Below are 24,678 nucleotides of genomic sequence, written 5' to 3' on the forward strand. Positions count from 1 at the left end.
CACGTGCTAGAAGCTGTGGTCCCTGTTCCTCGGCCTCCCACAGCTCTGAAAGTGGGGAACCAGAACCACCCTGGGGAAGAGCCCCTCCTTTCAGAAGGGAAGCAGGCACAGTGATGGGCGTCAGCTCTGACGACACTTTCCTTCCTCGCCTGCCTTTTCAGCTGTCAAGAGGGGCTATGAGGAAGCCCAGTTCCCAGGAATCCTGGTCATCCAGAGCGTGCTGTCTAATGTGGCAGACGTGGCCACGTGTGGCTCTTTCAACATGTCAACATGTTAATTTAAAATTAAGTTAAAAATTGAATTTATTTCAAGTATTTCATGGCAAATGTAGTGGTCAGCAAGTACAGGACATGTCCATCATGGCACATGGCTCCACTGCACAGCACTGGACAGGGGGCAGGGACCAGGACTGATCAAGGGACTCTAACAGGCATGAGGCCAGGCTGCTGATTTCCAACACTTTCTTATTAACAATTTTTTAAAAAATATTTTTTTAGTTGTAGATGAATACAATACACTTATTTTGTTTACTTATTTTTATGTGGTGCTGAGGATCAAGCCCAGTGCCTCACATGTGGCAGGTAAGCGCTGTACCACCAAGCCACAAGCCCAGCCCTCTTTTTTTTTTTTTTTTGGTTGCTGGGGATGGAACCCAGGGCCTTGTGCTTGCAAGGCAAGCACTCTACCGACTGAGCTATCTCCCCAGCACCCCCAGTCCTCTTATGCACAATTTTAAACCTTCAGAAAACTCGAAACCCATCTCTCGGACTCAATAATCAGGCAACACTTTTCTTATTTGTTTCATCAACAAATGTGTGTGTATGTGCATTCTTTCTGCATCATTTCGTAGTCCTCTTCTAGCAACCTCAACATTGCGCTGGTTTATTAAAAGTTCTTTATGGCACCCAAGCAGGTCACCACCCCTCTCGTGGGTTTCTCAGTCTCTCGTCTGCAGCATTTTAAAACCTCTAACAACCACAGACCTGGAACCCCTGAGAACATTCTACATGTCTTGCAGGGGCACTGTGGGCACTGCTAAAGGAGGAACTGCAAGAAGTCCTGGGTGATGGCAGTGTCAGTGGCGTGACTTTGGAAGCGACTGTCCCTGTGGCTCTTCCCTGTCAAGACAGGTTGCTACAGTGACACTTCATGTCCTTGGTGACTTCCCTTATTAGGACTAACTACCAGTGACTCTGCCTGTCTTTGACCTACATGCAATGTTGATCGCCTCCCACTTGGCTCCATACTTAAAAACATCTTCTCTCACTGTGGATTCAATCTCTAGAGCTGCAGCATCAGCACAGAATGCAAGTTTTATAGTAGCTACATTAAAAACATCAAAAGAGATGAGTAATATTGATTTCAACTGTGCTCTATCTAACCCAATATTTTCAAAGTATTGTCTTCGAAACATGAGCAATATGAAAATTACTAGTGAGACAGCTTATAATCAATCCTTTCTGTACTGTCTTCAAAACTGGTGGTGCTTTATACTTCTGGCACACCTAAGTCGTGTCCAGGAGCGCTGTAAGTGCTTGAAGCCCTCTGGGGCTGGAGGTTCCAGAGCTGGACAGCGCAGGTCCAGGGCTGCCTTCAGCTGCGGTGTTCTGTATGCAAACTACAATGCTTCATAGGAGTTCTTTTTCTTTCTTGTTTTAAAAAAACTTTTAAGTTGTCAATGGACATTTATTTATTTATATGTGGTGTTGAGAATTGAACCCAGGGCCTCGCACATGCCAGGCAAGTGCTCTATCTCTGAGTCACAACTCCAGCCCCAGTTCTTTCCAGTACTGGGGTTTGAACATAGGGCCCTGCATATCCAGGCAGGTGCTCTACCATTGAACGCTTTATATTTTTTTGTGCCAGGAACTGAACTCAGGGGCACCTGACCACTGAAACACATCTCCAGCCCTGTTTTGTATTTTATTTAAAGACAGGGTCTCACTGAGTCGCTTAGTATCTTGCTTTTGCTGAGGCTGGCTTTGAACTTGTGGTCCTCCTGCCTCAGCCTCCCAAGCTGCTGGGATTACTGGCCTTCACCAACGTGCCCAGCTCTCAGAGTTTTAAGAATACCGGCATACCAGCCTGATTTCAAAGAAGCCAAGACACGCTGGAGCTACACTGGGCATCCATCCCATGCCCTGGCTCTTGTGGTTCCAGTGCATGGGAAGGAGCCCTGGCCAAGAGCAGGGTAGCCTCAAAACAAGACCAGTTCTTTTGAAGGAGCCGCAGGACATACTGCCACGGTGGCACCGCCCCCAGGATCAATGTGGCAGGAGGTTACAAACCAGGTGCAGAGAGTTACCTTCAGTCTTCTTTCTTTCTCCTGCACCACAGCCTGGATGATGCTGAGGGAGGTGTAGGTGAAGCTTAGCATGAGCAGCAGGGGCAGCTGGTACTGGATGGCAACCAGGAAGGGGTCCGAGATGAATGGGGGGAACGGGAACCTCTTGGCAACCACTGTGAGCTTCTGGAACAGCTGGTGCGCGGAGGCGTTCGCGTGGTAGTGCATGATGGCTCTGTCCACCGCGTGCTGCACCGCCAGGAAGCCCTCGCGGATGTACCCTGAGCACGGAAGACGAGGACAACGTGTCACAGGCACTGCCTGCTCAGGAGCCATGTGCTCAGAAGGGCACCAGGGCCTGCCCCTGGGACCCCCAGAAGGAGGGGCATGGGAGGCGACAGAGCAACTTAACCAACAGCTGCCCGGGGCCCTGGCGGTGCTGGCACCGTGTGGTGGTCCCACAGAAGGCAGAAAGCGAGCTGGTGCTGACAGATGAGGGAAGCAAGGTCACGTCCCAATTACCACAACATGCCTAAAAATCACCTATGTGATCAAGTTTGTAAACTGCCCGGCTGTGAAGTCGGCTGGAGAGACCCTGAACACCCCAGTCAGTTCTTATGGGATTCTAAATAAATAAAAGATAGGCAAAACATACACTAGGAAAGAACACACCAGGAATGAGGCTAGGGACAAGAAGAAAGCCGGCGATCAGGAGAGTGTCTCCCACACCCGGCGAGAGGGCTGGGTTCTGAGTGTCGGCCCAGCAGCCGGCCCCTCAGCCAAGAGAAAGAAGCCGACAGCCCTGGCACCCAACCTGACTCCAGGTGGCAGGAGGCTGAGACCTCTTCAGAGGTGGAGTCAGAAGAGAGGGATCTGGTGACCTGGGAGGGGGAGGCTGGAGGATTCCAAGTTTGAGGTCAGCCGCAGCAACTCAGAGAGACCCTAAGCAACTTAGTGAGACCATGTTTCAAAATACAATAAAAAGGGGGGCTGGGATGTGGCTCAGGGGTAGAGTGTTTGCCTGGCACACGTGAGGCACTGGGTTCGGGCCCCAGCACCACACAAAAAAACTAAATAAAGGTATTTGTCCATCTATGACTAAAAATATTAAAATAAAATAAAATAAAAAGGGCTGAGGGTGTGGCTGTGGGGGATGGGGTTGCTTCTATCCCCAGGACCAAACACACACACACAAGACAAAAGCAATATGCTCACAGCATCTCTACCTCAGGGATACCAAGTGTACATGTTCTTCCGTCTCCCCCAGATTTTACAGCTGTAATAGTAGTACATGCTCAATTAATCACTGGATGTGTGCCAACCATAGTACTGGGTGGGGTTTAATTCTCATGTTCACAAAAAAGCTTCAGGGCAGTGGTGATATCCCCTTTAGAAAGATGGGAACACTGAGGCCCAGGGGGTCACATCACTGATGACAGGTACAGCTGAGTGTGGGACCTCGGACACTTTGGCTTCAAATTCATGTTTTTCCCGACGTCACACTGTCTCCCCAACAAATCCCTGCCTGCTACTTGCTCCTGGGAGATGGCACCACACAGTCACATTCTCATTGTTACAACCTGTATGACCCATAAACTCAATATTCTGAGGCAGGAAGCCACCTCCTATGTGATCACTCATCTTCCTGTTATAGAAACTTTTACGACCTTGAACAAAGCTAGCTATGGTGAATATCTTTGTGTGCGTGGATTTTTCTCCTTTCAGACTATTCTGGGAGCTAAATTCTCATCAGGGGTACTAATGGGTCTGAGGCAAGGACATCTGGGGTGGAAGCAGCTAGAACTGGCCTGCCACATGCCACTGTTGCACCCTTGCCAACCATCTCTTGGGGCTTTTATGTTATTCTAAATAGCATGTATGAGCCCCTTTATGACAGAGGACATCTTTCTCTGGTCATCTGCTGGAGATTACTTGCTTTTAGAATCAGTATCAGGCCTTTTTCCTTTTTGGTAAACTTTGAGTTTGTACAGACTAAATTCTGTCTGACCTTGCCTCTGAGATATTGTTCTATTGCTTCCCTGCTTAGGAATTTGTCTGACAAGTCAGAGGAGGCTGAGGAGCTCTGACCCAGCATCTGGCCTTAGCAGCCAGCATCACCAGATGCAGGATGCTGAGGGTGACAGCTGATGCAGTCTCTCCTGTCTCAGGTTTGGTAACATAGCTAGGGTCCCATTCTGGGGCCCCTCACGCCACACCTTGCCTTGCCCATCTTAGTTTCTCTTCTGGATTTAAAATCTTGCCCTGGGCTCTAACCTCTGGATGGGCCCTGACACCAGCAGCAGGGGTCTCTAAATGCCACTGCACATGGGCTTCCTGGCACTCAGGACCTGAGTCGTGCCCCACGGAGGGATGCTCTTGAGTTTCCTGAGAAATCTCCAATGAGTTCTGGCTCCTGCCAGAACTGTGGATGACTGTGTTCTTCAGAGCCCTGGACCTTCACCCAGAACATGTAGTCAGTCTTGGCCTGAGGGCTACATCTAACCCTAGGTCCTGGGTCCCCGTCACTCCTTAGTTCTCCCTAGCTTGGTTCCAAAACATGCCCATGCTTCAGAGGAGGCAGACATTCTCAGCTGCCGGTCAAAGCCACATGGTGCAGACTACAACATGCACTGGGAGGGCGTCAGGGCAGCCTGGATCCAGTTTCTGTACAAGTTACTGATTCAGTGAAGCCATGGACCAATTATACAAGGACTGGAGACCTTCAAAACCTACAGACTGTAGAGAGGGCTGGGGAGGGAAAGGGCTCATACAAAAAAGCCTAACGGCCAATGCAAACTGCAGCTTCTTAAAAAACTGAGAGGTAAATGCTTCATTCAAGGGCGTGTCTTCTGGGATACAGGAGAGTGTCCTGGCTCTTCCCACAGCTAATTTCAGCCTTTCAGAAGCCAGTTTTACTGGGTGTTTACTTCCTCCTCTTACAAAAAAGAAGACAAATGTCCCTGTAGAGAGATGCGAGGTAAGTTCACTCCCACGTAACTGTCACTACGGTTGGCAGCTCAGGGTTGGTAACATGGCCCCTACAAGTGCTCCTCACCAGGTTCACCGCCATCAGGGGATGCAGGTTCCCTTGGTCCTGGGTTTGGGAAAAGTGGAAACAGGGACATGGTGTGCCAGCCCTCTGTCTCCTTCAGGAAGAAGTTGCCCGTTTGGGTCCACATGTAATTTCTTCGTGTGTAGCTGAAGCGTAGGTGATAGTTCACCTGCAGAGACAAAGCACACAACTGCTCTGAGGGATTCAGGGAGAGGAGCAGACTCCTTAGGTCAATGAGGGCGAGTCCCTGGGCCTCTTATCACCAGAGCTGGTGCCACCAGGAACTCACATGCCCTGCCCTGATAATGTCCCAGTGGCCCGGATATCAGAGGCTTGAAGGAAGGAGTGGCCCTGCCCAGCAGGGGCAGGGAACCCTGCAGGGCACCTCCAGGGTGTTCTCAGTCACTCTGCTCTTGCTACCTAGCAACACGACTGCCATACTGACAAGTCACTGATGGCCACCAATGTGGATTCGTGGGGGGCCACCCATATGGTGCAAGACGCTTCCCAGTCTTAATGCCTTCAGGAAAGCAAACAGCTTCCATTTTTTTTCAGACAATATTTTTTTCAGACAGCTGCTACTTTCCTACCTATCCAGCTTGCCTGTCCTAGAGCCCTGGAGATCAGCAATGCATTTCATAAAATGGGAGAACAAGAGGGTCCTGAAGCAACTGCCTGTGGGTGGGTAGACTTTCTAAACTATTCTGCAGTGACAGGCTTAAAAGTCAGTGGGGGAACCGAGCTTGTACCTCAGCGGCAGAGTGTTTGCCTAGCACGTGTGGAAGCACTGGGTTTGATTCTCAGCACCACATAAAAATAAATGAATAAAATAAAGGTTTATCAACATTTAAAATAATATTTGAAAATAAAAAAAGCCAGTGGGGACTGGGTGCTGACACTTGACTCAGAAAGTCTAATGTTTGCTCCCAGGCAGGCAGAGGCCCAAGACAAACAGGCCAGTTGTAGGTGGAGTTAGTGGCGAGGGGGCACTGGGCCTGCGGCCTCACCGCCAGCGGCAGGGGCTCCTTGCTGTGGTTGGAGGCCAGCTGGAATACCACGGCAGCCAGCACGTTGGAGGAGCGGTTGTCGTATCGAACGTAGTCCTCGAAGTCCTTCTCAGAGGGAAAGCCGCGCACTGTGGACAGAGCAAGGAGCCCCGGGTTGCCCAATCATCCCCTCTGCCCCAGGAGCCCGGGAGTATCGGCAGATAAGAGATGGCAAACTGACAAGAGTCTCTAGGGCTCTGCACACCTTCCCCGAGACTCCAGTAGCTTTGTCTTGGCAGAGAGACAGGTCGCAGTAGATGGCCTGGGCCCTGGGTGGAGGTTCTCCTGCTGCGGTTTTGGAGCAGGACCAGACCCTGGGCTGGCAACAAGGCCAAGTCTCAAAAAACTGTCACAACCCTGGGCTGGGTCCACAGTGAGGGGCAGCTTCTTTCTCTCATAACCACTGTGGCACTAAAGTGTTAGTCAAACTAACTTACTGTTTCTAAAGTGATCTCTCCATCATCCCAACATTTGACAGGAAGCACCTTACTGTAATTGTTTGGTGGGAGCCAAGAACACCCTCTGGCAGAGCTCAGCAAGCCACAGGAAGGAAGCATATGCCAAAGGAGCAGGGAAAAGGGGCAACAGTTCCACTCTCAAGGGAAAGCCCTAGAAAAGGCACCTGCACACACTTCCTAGTGTTTCCCCCAACGGGCTCTCCAGTGACCTTCTTTGCAGCTACCCTCCAAAACCACCTGCCAGAAAAGGTACGCTGTGCCCTGCACTCTGATCCTGTGATTAGAGGGCTTTGCTAGGCTGAATCCATTGGCTGCCCCTGCTACCACCTGGGGTGGCTGCAGGCCTCTTGGTTCTGAGTCCCACTGTAAAACAAGAAATGGACGCAGGGCAGCCAGGAGTTCAATGGGTGGCACGGCCAACGAGAGGAGATGCTGAGCCATCAGGCTGTGGCTCCTATTGGGGGTTTCTCCCCAGTGCTGGGGGCTAAATCCGCGGCTGGAGGCGACACATCTTGGGAGCCCCTGCTCAGGTTCCTGGCGCCTCCCGTGGCCTCACCTCTCATGTTGATCACCAGTGACCTTCGCACAGTCTCAGTGACCGTCTTGGCAGCCTCACTGTGGGAAGGGATGTAGGCGAGCTCCCAGGTGTCCCCTGGCGGAGGGAAGGTGAAAAACAGCGGCAGCTCCTGGATGGACTGACCAGGATAGACGGTGGCATTGGGAACGTTTTCTGACTGGATCTTCAGACGAAGCCAAATCAGGATCCCCGAAAACAGTAAGGGCAGAAAGAGTTCCAGGACCGTCACTAGAACCTTCCGCTTCTAGAAGAGAAAGGACCACCGCATTGATGTTGCCTGCTCCTCCCTGGAGAGCACCCCTAGCGCCCCGCATCAGCTGAACGTCAGGGCCACTCTTCCTCCAGGTCTGGACCCACCTGCAAGGTGTAGTTCTTCCAGAGCAGGAGCGCCAGCTGCCGCAGCACCGCCATCCTCTCGCCGCAGGGACGCCCAGCACTAGCCAAAGATGAAACGCTTGGTGCCTGGGGAGGAGCCAGAGGCCCTCTGCCTCCATGTCTCCCGCCTTCTTTGGTAACCCCAGACACACCCAGAGAGAAAGGCGCGAGGCCTTGGCTACCCTGGCGCTCTGTGCAATGCTGTGCGTGTCTGAGAGCCTGTGCTCTCTGGGAGACCAGACCACTTCTCAACAGCACAGGCTCGACATACTTGCAACTGCTGCTCGGGTGGTCTTGTGGCTGACCCATCATGTGCCATGGCCCTCTATCTAGGACACCTGTAAAAGCCTATAAAATTGTATACGATGCCTAAAAATTGCTTGGTTTGAGCTTTTACAGGTGTCCCATAAGCGGGGTGATGGAACATGAGTAGTAACATGTGGATGTTCCATCTTCCTCTCTTGCCTTGAATCCCACAGGTTTTCCCCGTTGTTATTGCAAGTAGTAGATTCCGAGCCTCATGTGAGAATCAGCCATTTCGTCTCTACCACTTGTGCAAAGAAAATGCACACAAGAAAATCCATCCCAGGGTTCAAATCCAGCGCATGTGGAAAAAGTTGGCCCAGAGATTATCAAACACAGGTGAAGTCTTGGGTGCAGCCCAGTGTTAGAGCTCCTGCCCAGCATGCACGGTGCCCTGGGCTCCATCCTGGCACCACAACCAAAACAAAATTTCACCAGTGAGCAGAAATCAGAGCTGAGATTTACAAAGACACCCCGCAGTTTAGATCGACTCATTTCACTGAACTCCAAATACGAGAAACAGACACCAAACGCAAAGTTCGTTAGATGTGAACATGCTAGAGAAGCAGGTGGTCTGAATGAGCTCAGGTAGCGGCATGATGACCTCGTCAGGGCTACCTTGTGAAAGTTGAGGTTATGGAGGTGTGCAGACCCAGTCAGGGAGGGAGGGGGTGTCCTACTCCAGCACTGAGAGCTGCAGGCAGGAAGAAAGGAGCACTTCCCAGCTCAGTGACCCCCCAAGTGAAGAAAAGCCCCTGTGACTCGTAGTGGATGAGGGGTTCAAGTTCAGCAAATTAGCACCACGTTCTTGGCTAACACTAACCAAACACCATCCATCAGTTGGGTTAGGACAGTGGTGTACAAAGATAATTAGTAAACCATTCATTAGTGAACACAAGCTAACACGGTTACCAACACGATCCCCTGGAGACTCTGGTGCACAAGGTGAGGAGTTATTTGTTTCTTAAAATGACCTATTTTACTTTGGACCTCATTCAGTTGGAAATTGTTTCCATTAAGGCTCCTCTTTTTATATTAAAAGTTTTGCCTGTTTACCCCATGTACACCTTAGCCCAAGCCCTGGGCCTGGTCTGCATTGTAAATGGGGAAACATGGAAAAAAAAAAAAAGTTCTGCCTGTTTAAAGAAGACACAGCTGTTGATATCTGTCTAATACTATCTAAGTTTATGCTCTCAAGGGTAGTCAAGAAGTTATTTACAAATTAATTTAAAATATGACTTTTAATTAACCACAGGGGCAACGTGAAGAAAGCTAAAATAGTAGGAAGTGCTACTAAGTTGCCATTTAACAAATTATACAAACCCTTTTACAATTACTAAGGCCTGGAGTTGTAGCTCAGTGGTGGAAAACTAGCCTAGCAGGTGCCAGGCCCTGGGTTCCACCCTTAGTACCAAAAATAAATATATAAATACATATGATCCAAGAAGTAGAGGAACTGTCTTAAAATCAGATGACCACTAAGGTCCCTGTGATGCAAGGGCACACACTGAGGCTGTGATCTGTGAAAGGCTTCTAGAAGGTGCTAAGGTGGAAAGGGGACAGTGCACTCCAGTCAAGGCCCATCCAGATGGGCAGCTGGTCTGGCGGAGGTGGACATTCTCCCTCTACCAAGACAGGAATACAGAAAGGCCACAGTTAAAGAAGACTGCTAGACAGAGAAGTGGATTGCTTCCTTTTCTGGAAGTCTTGCCAAGAAAGGAAACACCCCCAAGCTTACTGTTCCCCTCCAGGCCCAGGGCAGTGAGGGACTCCCATCCTCCCTCCTACTCAGATCACAGAGGGAGTACCAGAAACTGACCTGAGTCTCCTCAAGGCTGGCCGCAGGTCTTCCTCAGGGCTGCAGAAGAACTGGCTGGGCAGGGGCAGCAAGGCACCGAGTACTCTGGGGCGGGGCCAGCAAGCCTCTGGGGTGCAGCCGGGCGGCCCTGGGGTGTGGGAGTGCTGAGACCTCGCGGGACATCAGGAGGGACCCAGGGCTCACGGGCATGACTCTCTGGCACCTTTGGGCAGATGGAGGGCACTTGAGCATAATTTGGAGAATAATCACAAAACGCCACTTACCAAGTTGGAGAGTACATGAGCAGAATAAATTGCCAGTGTGTTATTTCAAACAGCACAGCTCTGGTAGCAAAGACCCAGGGGTCTGGAGCACACAATCCTGCGGGGCTTGGCTCTCTGTGGTGCTTGAGGACATAAGTGTCTGTTTTCTATACTTTTATGCCCACTATGCTCTGATGGCCTCCTAATGCAGCTCTGGCCCCTGGTACCATCCTTGATAGATGACTAAGCCAGGACGAAGTATTCAGCCCAAGATCACGCTGCCAGGAGGCCACTGGGCCAGGCCATGCTCTTTGGCCTGTTTTAACCCCCAAGTCTGTGCACTGGGACACTATACTTCTCCACTCGATGAATCCTAAAGTAGTGAGCACCCTTCTAACACGGTATCACTCCCCAAATGTCACCTTGAGATCAAGAGGGAAAAATTATCCCTCCAGCCCCCTGCCCCAAATTTGCTCCTGCGTCCCAGCACCCAACTCTCTGCCTTGTGCCAGGCCTTATCTACAGTCTCAGCATCACGCCTGCATCTGTTCCAGGGGAGCAAAGGAATGTGGAGGAGATCCCGGAATTACAAAACCTGGAGAGCTCCGTGGTTACGAAAGCCGACATGCACGGGGAAGGAAGTCAAAGCTCCCCACAGCACTTGAGCCCGTGGCAGCACAGAGAGTCCCAGAGGTGACGGCTGAGACCCAGGGTTCACAGAGCCCCACAAGTCGCACCAAGGCAAATGCAGGGCTGGCCACTGGCAAAGCCACCGCCTCACCCAAGAGCTTGTGGAGAACTCCCCGCTGAAGAGGGCTCACTTGATCCTCCCGGGGACATGGTTAGGAAGGGCAAAGCAGAAGTCCTTTCCCAACTAAAAAGCTTGTTTGCCTGCTGTTAAAGGATCAAACATTACGCAAGTCATTGAGTATTTCAGTGTTTGTTTTTAGGTCAGCAATTGAATGGGTATAGAGTGAGTGCGTTCTGTGGACTGCTAATTTCTGAGAACTCTTGGTGGCAGACAGGATTCCTCTCAAAATGACCTTTCTCATAACTGGTGTGTAAGAGCTTCTGGTCAGGCACCAGTGGGTGCCTCTGCTGGCCAGTAAGCTGGAGGAATCCCAAACACTTCCACTTCCTCATTTGCTTTTTTTTTTTTTTTTTCTTCCCCATTATGGGCTTGAAGTTACCATCCAATTTCTGTCTTCTTCTGCTGCTGCTTTTATTTTTTTGTGCGCTGGCGATCAAACCCAAGGCCTGCACATGCCAGGCTAGTGCTCTACCACCGGGATAACTCCAGTACTGCTATCCAATTTCTAAGTGCCCATTTAAAAGAAGTTTTTAACCTGCATGTATGGAACAGAATGTGTCAGTGCTTCTAGAGAGGAGCTGGAGGGGAGAGGGTCCAGTCCACGGAGTGGGTGGGGTCCCAGTGCAGGGCATGGATCCATCATGCCCTATGTTCCTCAGTATCTCCAGCTCTGAAGCACCTCCCTGCAAGGCAGCCAATTTGTACAGGCTTCAAGGGAAGGAGAAGGCCTCCATAAAGCCAGGTTCAGACCTCCCAAGGCTCCCAAAGAGAGCTGACCACCATGGCTCTGCTCACCTTACCACAGGTGTGCCACACAGGTATCCTTGTGGGTGGCACTGGTCACACTCAGTGCTTTTCCTCCAGGGAGCAGTCCTACCTTGTCCTACTTAAAATGCTTCTAGGAAAGCATTTCACTACCAATATAGGGAATCCGCAAAAGCCAGCCAGCCAGGATCAAAAGTCTGTGTGTGGAGCTGGAGCTCAGTGGTAGAGCACACACCTAGCACATGTGAAGCACTGGGTTTAATCCTCAGCAGCATATAAAAAAATAAAATAATAAAGGTATTGTGTTCATGTACAACTAAAAAAAAATGTAAAAGAGGTCTGTGCAAATGCACACTGAAGAAAGCATGATAGGTACTTAATGAAAGTTTGCTGGTGGACCTTATGGCCTTCAGGGTGCACAAGACAAACAGCACATATCCATCCATGAACATCTGCCAGGGGTTCACTGTGCAATGGGCACTTGTACAAGGGCTAAGAATTTGCTAATGAATATGACAATGCTGTCAATTCAAGGAGCTCAGTCTACAAATGCTTCTGTCTTATCCTTGCTGTAAATGAAGCTAGAACAGCACCACAGGTTCCAGAGGAGACAGTCACTTCTGTGTGGGTGACAGTAAGACAAGCAAGGGCCAGGAGACCAGTCTTGAGTTACTCATCAGGTAGGGTGGGGGAGGGGGACGCCAGGATCGTGGAGAAGTCAAAGGACAGGTTGCTGTGAAAACTGAATGTAGACATGGGGGCGGTAGTAGCAGGGATGAGCCAAAAGGGAAGCAGACCTGGCTTCACATCACCAAGGCCTTGGGTGCTGTCCCAGGAAGGGGCTGGAGGTGGTTCCCACATGATGTGATGTGCAGGAAGATGTGTGATTTTGCCCAGTCTTTGATCTCGTAGTACATGGTCATTTGGGGGGGATGGTGAAGAAGGTACACACTTTTGAAATTTTCTAATTCAATGGATTCTACAAATGAAATGCTCAAACACTAATAAGTATTATTTAAAAAAAGAGGGGGTGCTGCAAAGGGCAGGCACATTTGGGGGGCACGGTCCCACCTGTAAACCCTACCAGTGCTCTCCAGATGGGGTAGGTGAGACAATACGTGACTGTGAAGAAATGCTCATGAATTCTACTTGTATTTTTTTTTTTCTCAAAATGAGGGAAACTGGCTTTACTCATATTTAACACGTGGATGGGCCTTGGTGCTTGTCCTGGCAGAGGAGCCTGTGACGTGTGGGGTGACACAGGCCCTCACTGTGAGTGTACCTGAGCATCTCAGGATGCTGCAGCTTATGTGCTTCAAGACATCATGGTTGTGGTTAATTAAAACAAACAAAAAGCAAACCAAGGCACTTAAATAGCCAAAGCTTTACAATACTTTAGTGATCTGGGATGCAACCATGAATTCCTTTGACAAAGTGGTTCACTGGCCAGCACAAGACTTAATTCTTCAGAGTCAAAGAATTAAAGGAGGTATGGCTATTCTTTCTCGAAATCTGGAGAGCTTTTTAAAAGTAACAAATGACTGCAGCAGTGTGTCATTTAGCTTTTTTCTTTTAAAAAAACACATTCAAATCTGTCCCTTCAAGGAAAAGGTGACAATCTGCCAGGTTATGGCTGTTCAACATGACCTGGGCCAAGAACAGAGTATTTATGAACGTGGATGTCTGCAGATGGCTTACGATTTGGATCTGGAGTGGCCCTAGAGGCCCACGTGTTCAGGGCTAAGTCCCCAGGCTGGTTTACCAGGAGGTGGAAACTTTCAGAGGTCTTTAGACCATTGGGGTGTGTCTTGAAGGAGATAGTGGGACCCTCTCCTCTCCTCTAACTCTCTTTTGCTTCCTGGCCATCAGATGAACAGCTTTTCTGTCATGTCTTCCTTGTCACACAATGGCCCCAAAGCAATGGGGCCAATCATTTGTAGTATGAAAGCTCTAAAACTGTGAGCCAAAATAAGCCTTTCCTCCTTATAAATTGTTCTCAGATATTTGTTACAGTAATGGGGAGCTGACTAATACACTGATTCAGGATGTTTTCATCATCATGTGTTCACGTGCCAAGGATGCTAGAAGAGTACCATCCACATAAACACAACAGGAACCCTGAGAAACCAGAATCTCCACCTTCCCTGACAGCCCCTGAACAAACGCCAGCCTAAATTCATCAAGGGCCTTTGCATGATTGGAGAATGGAACTGAAAAGTACTCTGCGCTGGTGTTGTAGCTCAGTGGTAGAGCGCTTGCCTAGCATGTGTGAGGCCCTGGGTTTGCTTCTCAGCACCACATAAAAATAAATAAAAAGGTATAATGTCCATCTACAATTAAAAAATAAAAACAAGTACTCTGACACAGAAGTACAGTCTATGCACCATGTCTACCTGTAAATGCCACCAAAACTGGAACCTGAATCAAACCAGAATTTAGAACTAGGCTTTCAAATGCTAGGACTTAGCCTTAAACAAGAGCTTATGAATCTGGACTTGATCACATGGCTTTCATGTTTAAAAGCATGTTTATATGATAGTGTTTGCATCATTAATATGTTGGGGAGGGCTGGTATTGTGGCTCAGTGGTAGAGTACTCACCTAGCATGCCCGAGGCCCTGGGTTTGATACTCAGCATCACATAAAAACAAAATAAAGGTACTGTGTTCACCTACAACTAAAAAAATATGTTGGCGAAAATTTAATCACGTTTTCTTCAGCTCTCATCCACATTTTTGGCCAGGTGCAGTGGCCTGGAAGGCTGAGGCAGGAGGATCACAAGTTCAATTTAGTGAGGCCCTAAGCAACTTTGTGGCACCGTGTCTCAAAAAATAAAAAGGGCTGGGTTATGGCTCATAGGTTAAGCACCCCTGGGTTCAATCCCTGGTACTAAATAAATAAATAGAGGTTCACATTTTTGTATATTTCTATGTCTGTGATATGTCAGGACAGTAGTAGATGGCCTTCATTTATAATAAGTCATATACATGGGGTTGCACATTCAAACCCTTTTACACAGAGCAGTGTGCAAGAAAAACACCAGAGGACAACTTGTTTACACAGTGGCCCTTGTGAGGATGAGGGAGGCACAAATCTATAAGCTACAGTCATTGTTTTCGAGCCCCAGAGGCTGCGACACTGGATGGTTTGCTCTGTAGGCCTAGGCCACTAGGGTGCGTACTCATGGCCCCCTCCTCTGTCCAGGGAGGGAGGCAGCACTCTCCTTAGGGTCTCTTGATAGGGGTCAGCAAAGATTTTAAGCCAAATATGTGGCCAAAAGTGAGTTCTCAGGACAGTTTCACAAAATCTGCATTGCTGCCTGCCTTCATCACCCTTGTGACCATTCCCCATCCAGCTGGCCTTTCTATCTTCACAGGTGGAGGACATGAGGTAATGAGGTAATAAGACTCCCCGGAGAGAGGTAACCATGGCTCTTCTGTAACTAGCAAGGCAACAAGGAGCTCATTACATGGCTCCAGCAAAGGTGTCCATCTGCCTGTTGCCTTGGGCCACTCGGGGGAAGGGGCACTGCCTGCAATGATGGGCCAGCAGGCCTTTCCCTCCCCACACAGTGCCTCTGCCTGCTTGGAATATCGCCCAACTCATTCGGTTCTGAAACCCTATCTGTCATTCTCCAGCTCACTTCTAGCCCCATGCCTTCTGTGAAGCAGTCTCTGATAAGCCTAGTGAAGTGTTTCTTCATCGTAGTTTCACAACAGAATCTTTCCAGGCACTTTCAGACAGAAACCAATGTCTGAGGCCCACCCACCAGGGATTCTGGGCTCAGAAAGTTTCCTTGGGTGATCGTAATGTGTAGCCTGGGTTCAGACCTGTTCCTGTTGAAGTCACCTTTCTTCCACCTCCAACACCTGTGACACCTTTTCTGGGTGTGTCATATGGCATTTATCTTGTTCTGTCTTATGCCACAGTTACTTGTGAATAAATCATCTCTTTAATTTATTCTAAGTTCCCCAAGAGCAGGGAACAGAGCTTTGCTTGCTACAGCAGTGATGGGCAGTCCCCAGAATTCTAGAATGTTGCCCCTGGATAGACTCAGCAGAGGAGCTTTCTGCTGTTGCAGGCAGAAGAGCTGAAGGAGGAACTATAAATCCAGGACTCTAACCTAGGCCTTCCAGTTGAGACTAAGTCAAAACAGGTTCCCATGAGACTACCAGCCATGTGCTGCAGAAGGCTAGTCTTTAAAAAAAAAAAAAAAAAAAAAAAAAAAAAACAACAAAAAAAAACTATTTGGAGCTACCCTCTCGTTCTCCAAAATGTTGTCTGGTCAGAACGGTGATAGGTCACCTTAGAGAAGGAAAAATGCCATCCTGTTGGTCCCCTGTAGTAATGGCTCAATTAAAAAAAAAAAAAAAAAAACCTCTCTAAACAGTTTTTTTTTAAAAAAATGGAGATCCTCATGACATCCACTTTTACCAATTTTCCACTTTCTCTTATGAGGCAATCTTTCTAAAACTGACTTAGTCGTTTCAAGTTTACCAAAGGTAGCACCAAACCTTTCTTAATTAAATGATATGGTTGCTCAGAAGAACAGAGAAGAACTCAACCCCTTAAACGCTGCCTGGATGCCTCAGCCGCTAATTTCAGGAGCCTTTCCATGCCTGTTAGGTGCCAGGAATGCAAACAAACACCAGCAAGATCCATCCGTGCTTCAAGGAGCTCCCAGGCCAGAAGGCAAATGGGAAGACATAAATACCCTCCAAGACAAGCCTCGCTGGAGAGGAGGAGGAGGAGGGGCATTCATGCATGCGGCGAGGCGCACCTGCACCCTCCCGGGGCCTGCACCGCTGGCTCCCTCCCCTGTCCTGTCCCACACACCCGGGCGTCTCCAACTCCCACCCGTGACGGGGGATCCCTGGGCCCGCGTGAGAGGCGCGGGCTGGGGTAGGTGGAGTAGGGCAGATCCGACGTCGGAGGCGCCCCAACCCGCAGAGGGACCCGCCGAGAGCGGCGGGGAGCGTGCGGCCGCCCTCCTCCGCCGCAGCTGGTGGCGCCGGCGCCGAGAGGGCGGCGGCTGTCGGTCCACCTGCTGGGCCCGCCGCCCGCAGGATCCCGCAGGATCCCGCACGGCCCCGCTGCCCGGGCTCGGTTCTGTTCGCCGAGCCTTGGGCAGCTCGCGGGACTGGGACACACCCAGAGCGGCGGGCGCCGGGGAGGCGCACCTGCAGGACCTCGCGCGGGCGGCTGGGCGCGGCGGACCGGGGCTGGGGCTAGGCCGGGCGAGGGTGGGGCGCGGGCGGGAAGCCCCAGTAGCTGCGAGCCAGCGCGCGAGCGGCGGGTCCTGGCAGCACTCACCGACCCTCAGCGCCGGGGCGGCGGCGGCCGGCGCGCGGCCCTTTTGCAGGGTCCCCTCCCTCGGCCTCGCAGTTCCGCTCCAGCCTCGCAGGAGCAGCGGCAGCCGAGGTGACAGCCGCTAGGCTGCCCTGCGGGGAGGGGGCGCCTGTGACCGGCTACTGCTGACCAACGCACCGGGCCGCTCAGGCTCCTGCAGGGGGCGCGCTAGCTCGCGCGTGCGCAAGGGGCCAACCCTGCAGGTGCCCGACCCGCCCCCGCCGCCTCAGCCCTCCGAATCGCGCGCCTGCGCAGTGTCCCAGGCAGGTCGCTCACGTCCGGCAGGGGGCGCGCTGTTCGCGCGTGCGCGGTGCACCGCCCCTGCGGATACGCAGCCCGCCTCAGGCCAGCGCCTGAGTCTGCGCAGTGTCCATCAGGGGGCGTGCGACGCGAATCCTGAGGGCGGCGGTCCCCACCAGAAACGATCTCGAGATCTGCGTTTACACGCATTTGAAGTAATCACGTCGGCTGTTTTAGCAGTTCCCCTTCCTGTGTTTCCTCCGGCCCCTCCTGTCACCGAGTGTCCGGTGGGGTCTCCGCGGGAGGGAGGGGCCGGGGCGTGGGTCCCCGGCGGGGTGGCGGGCGGAGCCGGAGCGTGGGCGGCGGCGCGGGGCCAACAGTCGAGGCGGGCGGGTCCGGCGAGGCGCGCGCGGCGAGTGAGGCGCGGCACCGAGACGGACGCGCCGGCGGTGCCGGAGCCGCTGTCCACCCCGCATCCCCGACCCGGGCGCTCGCGGAGGGACGGCGCGGCGCGGCGGCCGTCACTGTCGCTCGGAAGCGAGGTTGGGGCCCGCTGGCCCCTGGGCGGGCTCCGCGGGGAAGGGTGCGACGGCGCAGGGCTCTCCGCCGGCCCGAGTGCCTGCCGGAGGGGCTCTGATCAGAGACCTGGCCGCTTCACCCCTACGGAGCGTGGCCTCGGCATTTCACCTGTCCAAACCTTCATGTCCTGCCCCTAAAATCGGAAGCTTTTTGTTGTGATGCCTTTTTTTCTAACTCGAGGGTCAGGAGAGAAACGCGCACGGGGCAGCGCTGAGCAAACGAGGGCGTGACGTGGCGCGCCCCTCGCAGCCCCGGGCGGCGGACGCGGCTGCCGAGCCGGCGGAGCCCGCCCGCTGGCCGCCTCTTCCTCCCCTCGCGGTCTCCTCTCCCAAAACCAGTGCTGGCTGCTTCCGACTTAACCCACTAGGACGTGCAGCTGTTTCAGCCCTCTCTAAATCTGATCCCGGTTCTGCAGACCCCAAACTGGGGACCCAGAATCTCCCCGAGGTAGAAGACGAGGGTGGGAGTGTGGAAGAGAAATGTTTCTCTGGATCTCACAAAGCAGATCTGCTTATTCAATGTATTTTTTTTTTTTTTTTTTTACTGTATACTTTATATAAGATGAAATTTGAAATAAAAATGTGAATAAAATAGAATTGAGCTCCCAACAATATATAGTTAGAAGGGAAGATACAGCAGATAAAAATAATATAAACTTTGAGTTGCAGAAAATGGGCATAATACATTAAAGACCTCAGGGTATTCAAAGATTATATTGTGCTACAGGAGCTATGGCATTACCGTATTTGTATTTGTCTAAAGAAAGTCTTGCTTAAAAATATTTTGCACAGCTTTTAACCATTTTGAAAATTTCAAGGGATGATTTGTATAGATCATTTGTATATTCTAAAGTTAAATTTTAACTTGCGTTCCATGAATAAATACGTCATTGTTGAAAAATTAAAGCAAAAAGTCAAACCGTGACCATCATCCCCTTCCCTGATCCCTTCTCCATGGTCATTGACTTGGCAAATATAAACTTTTTCTTTTTTTGTGTAAATGGATAGATTTGCCTATTGGTGTATAGTTCTGCAGTTTTCAGGTATGTAGGCTGGACATTTGACACTGGCGCTTCTCTCCAGTGTTTGGGAAATTCTCCATGAAGTGTGTCTTGGTGGAAGGTGGGGTCCAGGCTCAAAGGAACAGGTGTTTCTGGGAACATGTTGCAAGTGTGTTTCTCTGCAGATTGTTTTCTGGCTTTGAATTTTTTTTTTTCCAAGGAAAATTGTTACTGTTCCTGTTATCAGGTTCATAAATCCATTTTCTTGATAGTTTCTAGGTTATAGGTCATGCTTACAAAACAAAACAAAAAACTATCCTCATTCTAAGGATATAAAATACCCAGTTTTTCTTATAGCACTTTTATAATTAAATGTGATATGTTTAAATCTTTATATATCTGGAGTTTATTTACTGGAGTGAGCTAGTCAATTTTCTTAATGTTTTAAAAAATTAATGAAATTTCTAGTTCTGGAAAGTAAACTTCACTCATTCTGGTTACAATTCCATGAATTTTGACAAATTTAGAAAGTTGTGTGACTGCCACCATAACCAAATTCAGACAGTATCCTCCTAAATTTCCTTATAATGTCTCTTTTATAGCTAATGCTCCCCACCTTCCTCAGCAAGCACTGATTTGGTTCTCCATCTCTGTAATTTTTAAAAAAATATTTTTAGTTGTAGATGGACAGAATACCTTTATCTTTTATTTATTTTTATGTGGTGCTGAGGATTGAACCCAGTGCCTTATACATGCAAGGCAAGCCCTCTAGCACTGAGCTACCACCCCAGCCCCTCCATCACTATAATTTTAATCTCACTTATTTGTTGTAGAATACGTTGTGTAGATTTCTTGGGATTTTTTGAGAAGAGAAACACTTTTATTTCTTCCTTTTCAATCACAATTTTATTTCTTCTTGCCTTATTGCACTAGCTAGGACTTCCAACATGGTGAATAAAAGTTGTGAGATGAGGTATCCTTGGTTTATTCCCAGATCTTAAGGGAAAAAGCATTCAGTCTTTGACTATGAAGTATGTTAATTGTAGATTTTTATAGATGTCAATAATCAGATCGAAGACAGCTTCTGAGTAGCTGGGATTACAGGCATTCACCACCACTTCCACACTTTTTTATTCTTAGTTTCTTAATATGATGAGTTACATTGTATTTTTATTATATATTTTTCCTCATAGTGTTTTTTATATGTTTTAGTTGTAGGTAGGCACCTTTGTTTTCATGCAGTGCTGAGGATCGAACCCAAGGCCTCACACGTTCTAGGTGAGCTCTCTACCTCTGAGCCACAACCCCAGCTCTCATAGTGTTTTTATATGGTTTTGGTACGGAGGTGAGGTTTACCTCATGAAATGAGTGGTGAAGTAGTTCCTCCTTTTCTATTTTCTGGAAAAGTATGTATAGAATTAATAACTTTTTCTCTAAATGTTTGCTAGAATTCACCAATGAAACATTTGGGTCAAGATTTTCTTCCTCAGAGGATTTTAATTACAAATGTAGTTTCTTTAGTAGATGTAGAACTTTAGATTATCCATTTCTTCTCGAGTGAATTTTGGTAGTTTGCGGCTTTCAAGGACTTGGTCTATTTCACCTAAGTTGTTGAGCCAAACAGGTATCAAAACTGTTTACTAATAATGCTTCTTTGACCTGTGCTACTTCTATCATATACTAAATTCTTGTTTGTACTTAGGTCTATATTATATTCTTTTTAAAAAAAACTTAATTTTTAAATTTTTTTGTGGTGCTGAAGATTGAACCCAGACCTTCACACGTGGTAGGTAGAAACTCAACCACTTGTTACACCCCAACCTTCTTTTTAATTTTTTATTGGGCTGTCTCTTACTGTACTAGCATAATATTGTTTTGATCAATAAAGTTATTTAGCAACATTTTAGTATTTGTATAGTCTCTGATCGATATCTATACCTTTCAGAACTTTCTTGTCTAGTCTTACAGATTTAACTTTTATATGGACTTCACAGTTTTTAAAATTCCATTGAAGGTTTGTTGAGATACTGTAAAATTTGTAGATTAGGAGAACTATTACATTAACAGTATTGACTCTATAAAAGGACATGTTCTATCTCTTTATTTAACCAAGCCTGATTTTGTATTTCTTGGTAGTTTTCCAGTTTTCTTCATATGGGCCTTGCATATATCCCTGTATATTTACCCCTAAATGTATTAGCATGATGCTACTGTGAAAGTGATAGCTTCTTGAAATATAATTTCTCAGTAATCTGTTTATAGGAAAGCCATTGTCCTTATTAACTTAATAATTGTGTAACTGGCCTTGTGTTACCTTTTACTTGTTTCTTATAGGTTTTTGCTTGTTTTCTTGTTTTTCTATGTGTATAATTTTATAATATGTAAATAATCATAATCTAGTCCCCTTTACCTGTATTTATGCCACTGGATTCATCCTGTCATCTAGTTTTACTAATATAGTGTTTCCCGGAGCTCATATCACTTTTTGAGTACAGTACAGGCTACTATGCCTGCTGAGGAGCTTCCATAAGTGATCCCCCCATGCTGTTAGATAAAGGAACATCCTCTAAATGAGTGGACCAATTAATTAAAGGCACCCAAACTGTTCAGACCAGTTAGATAAATGTACCCTTCTCACCTTCCTGCCAACAGAGTCAGCTTTGTGTCAGATCTGTTCTCAGATCCTCCATCCCACTCTCTCATCCCCCTGGCCCAGCACACTTGCCTAGGGAGAGCCCTTGAAGTTGGACTCAGTGGCTCAGAACAGTCTTGGCATTTCAAGAACAATATTAGAAAATAATGTTGGAGTTGCATTTTAGTCATGGTTTCATCATTATAGAAATATTTTTTAGCTGTAGATGGACACAATACCTTTATTTAATTTATTTATTTATATGTGGTGCTGAGGTCTGAACCCAGAGCCCCACACATGCCAGGCAAACACTCTACCACTAAGCCACAACCCAGCCATGGTTTCATCTTAACTGTAAACAATGACAAGAACAGTGACACTCTCCTGGGTTTCTGTCATGAATTTCCCATTTGCTTATGTATACTATTTTAATGCACACCTGTTTATTTTGTGTGTGTATGTGTGCTATCAAGAAATGTCAATCATGTTCTCTTCAGTAAGGATGGACACTTTGGTTACTTTTTTAAAAATTCTGTCATTGTAAGATTTTGTTAATCAGTTATATTAACCTGATTTTTAAAACTGGAAGTTTCTTTCTCTGTGCTTATGGATTAGTTTAAATTGTATCAGAATGCTAATACTAGCTTGTTGAAAATAACTCATCAATTTGAGTTTTTATACTTAAATTGCTTGGAAGACTTTTGAACAAATTTCTCAATATTTAATAGTTTATTTGAAATTTTTTTTATTTAGATTTTAAAAATCCCTTCCTGGCTAGGTGTGGTCGTATGCCCCTTTAAATCCAGCTACTCTGTAGGCTAAAGTAGGAGTAGCACAAGTTCAGGATCAGTTTGGGCAGCATAGTAAAACTCTGTCTCTGAAACATTTTTTTTCTATTTTTTTTTTTCCTGGAATAAGGTGGGAGTTGCTATTTTCCTAGCTAATCAACTCACCCAAAGTAGTTTGCCAAAAGTATTAGTATAGAGTTGTATAAAGCATTTAATTTTCAATGCATCATTTTTTCCCCATTTTTTCTTACTTAACCTATCAGTATTTTTGCTCCCTTTTTGTGTTGGCTAGATGTGCTAGTGGATTATAGCTGCAGGCTGTGCACCTGCAGATTTAACCAACTATGGCTTTTACCAACTGTGAATCACGTTCTTGCCAAATGTGTTCAGATTTTTTTTCATCCTCCTCTTCTTCGCCTTTTGAACAGGGTCTTGCTATGTTGCCCAAACTGACATGAACTCCTTAGCCTCCCAAGTAGCTGAGACTATAGGCTCGTGTCACTGTGCCTGCCTCAAACATTTTTTTCTTGTCATTATCCTTAAGCAGTACAGTATAACAACTATTTACATAGCACTTACCCTATATAAGATATTATAAATTATCTAGAGATGATTTAAAGCATATGGGTACATGTGTGCAGGTTATTTGCAAATACACCGTTTTATATAAGGGATTTGAACATCTGTTGTTTTGTATATCTAAAGAAGTTTCCGGAACCAGTCACTTTTGGACACGGGGGAGCAACTGTATTTATATTAGTTTTATTTCCTTACCTATCATTCATTCGTTTCCTTTTTCTATTTTAAACCTTCTGCCATAAAACTATCTATGTTTTGAAGGTATTTAGAGTTAATAAAGCACATTATAAAAATGTTTTCCCATCAGTGGGAAAAGGTGGTTGTAAACTAGCAGTACTCACATATACAATGACAATGATCCTTTTCCTTGCAGAATCTCCACCAAGATATTTTTAAAAACAGCATTTGATTGTATTTAGCTTTTGTTTTGGGAGGTACTGTCTTTCTTTTCTGTCATTAGAACTGCCATTGAGCTAAAACCTCATTTTTATGGTTTGGATGTGTGGTGAGCTTTGCAGTGCTTTCCACTAGAGTAGCTAGTTTTATCTCCTGTTTACATAAATAATACCTGTGTGATTCGCTATGGCCAATGGCATGGTTAGCAGGTGTTGTATGAAGAGAAGCTTTAAGTGTATTTGTGTGGTGTGGCTTGGCCTGTTGCCCTCGGAGCAATATCTGGAGGCTTATCCAAGGTGAATGAGGAGACAGAGCAGACCTGTGGTGGTTTGCTTAGGCTGTAATAACAAAATACCACAGACTGGATAACATAAGCAACAGACATTAAATATCTCATACTTCTGGAGTCTATAAGCCCAAGATCAAGGTGTTGGCAGGCTTGGTTTTAAAAGTAAACAATACAGGACTGGAGTTATAGCTTAGTGGTAGAGCACTTGCCTAGCACACTTGAGGCACTGGGTTCGAACCTCAGCACCACACAAAAAATAAATAAAGGTATTGTGTTCATCTACAATTAAAAGTATTTTTTAAAGTGCACAATTCAGTGGTATTAATGTCATCACAATGTCTTGCAACCACTAGCTCTAGTTTTAAAACTTTTTTTATCCTGTCACAAAAACATTCATAAACATTAGGCGATCATTCCTTGTTCTTCTCCTCCCATACCTTTGCAGCCTCTGATCTGCTTCTATCTCTGTGGATTCACCTATCCTGGATATGTCCTATAAACAGAATCATACGGTATGTGACCATTTGTTCTGGCTTCTTTCATTAACAAAATGTGTTTTTTTGGTACTGGGGATTTAACTCAGGGGTGCTTTACCACTGAGCCATATCCCCACTCATCTTTATTTTTTTAATTTTGAGATAGGTTCTCACTAAGTTGCTGAGACTGGCTTTGAACTTGCAATCTTCCTGCCTCAGCTTCCCAAGTTGCTGGGATTACAGGCATGCACCACCATACCCAGCTTTTAGAATACTATATATATATATATATATATATATATTTTTTTTTTTTTTTTTTTTTTGCAGTACTGGGGATCAAACTCAGGGCCTTGTGCTTGTGAGGCAAGCACTCTACCAGCTGAGCTATCTCCCCAGCCCTAGAATAATAATTTAAGCTTCACCCATGTTATAGAACATATCAGTACTTCATTCCTTTTCATGACAGAATAATATTCCATTGTATGTGTAAGCCACACTTTATCTGTTCACTCATTAATGGATATTTGTGTTTTTCTACCATTTGTCTATTTTTAATAATGCTGCTGTAAACATGTATGTCCAAGTTTCTGTTTGGAAATAATATTTTCATTTCTTTTAA

General features: G+C 47.3%; 2 protein-coding genes across 4 annotated transcripts in view; one reads left to right on the plus strand and one right to left on the minus strand.

Moving 5' to 3' along the window:
- The window catches only part of ABCA3 (ATP binding cassette subfamily A member 3), a 47,881-nt gene extending 30,687 nt beyond the window's left edge, over positions 1-17,194 (minus strand). Inside the window, exons 1-7 of one of the 2 annotated variants that reach the window (XM_079120291.1) lie at positions 17,045-17,194; positions 9,915-10,116; positions 7,775-7,853; positions 7,397-7,661; positions 6,344-6,471; positions 5,340-5,505; positions 2,306-2,565 (exon numbers count right to left, since the gene is read on the minus strand). In XM_079120291.1, coding sequence (XP_078976417.1) covers positions 2,306-2,565; positions 5,340-5,505; positions 6,344-6,471; positions 7,397-7,661; positions 7,775-7,828 — 873 coding nt within the window. In that variant the 5' untranslated portion in view covers positions 7,829-7,853; positions 9,915-10,116; positions 17,045-17,194. Of the gene's footprint in view, positions 1-2,305; positions 2,566-5,339; positions 5,506-6,343; positions 6,472-7,396; positions 7,662-7,774; positions 7,880-9,914; positions 10,117-17,044 lie in introns of both variants that reach the window. The other variant, XM_079120292.1, reaches the window with a different exon arrangement.
- The window catches only part of LOC306649378 (ATP-binding cassette sub-family A member 17-like), a 138,853-nt gene continuing 124,318 nt past the window's right edge, over positions 10,144-24,678 (plus strand). Inside the window, exon 1 of one of the 2 annotated variants that reach the window (XM_079120289.1) lies at positions 10,144-16,633. The gene's annotated coding sequence lies outside the window, so the exon portion shown is untranslated. Of the gene's footprint in view, positions 16,634-17,355; positions 17,536-24,678 lie in introns of those variants that run through there. The other variant, XM_079120290.1, reaches the window with a different exon arrangement.

The sequence above is a fragment of the Sciurus vulgaris genome, assembly GCF_902686455.1.
Source record: "Sciurus vulgaris genome assembly, chromosome: 18".
NCBI classification, from domain to species: domain Eukaryota; kingdom Metazoa; phylum Chordata; class Mammalia; order Rodentia; family Sciuridae; genus Sciurus; species Sciurus vulgaris.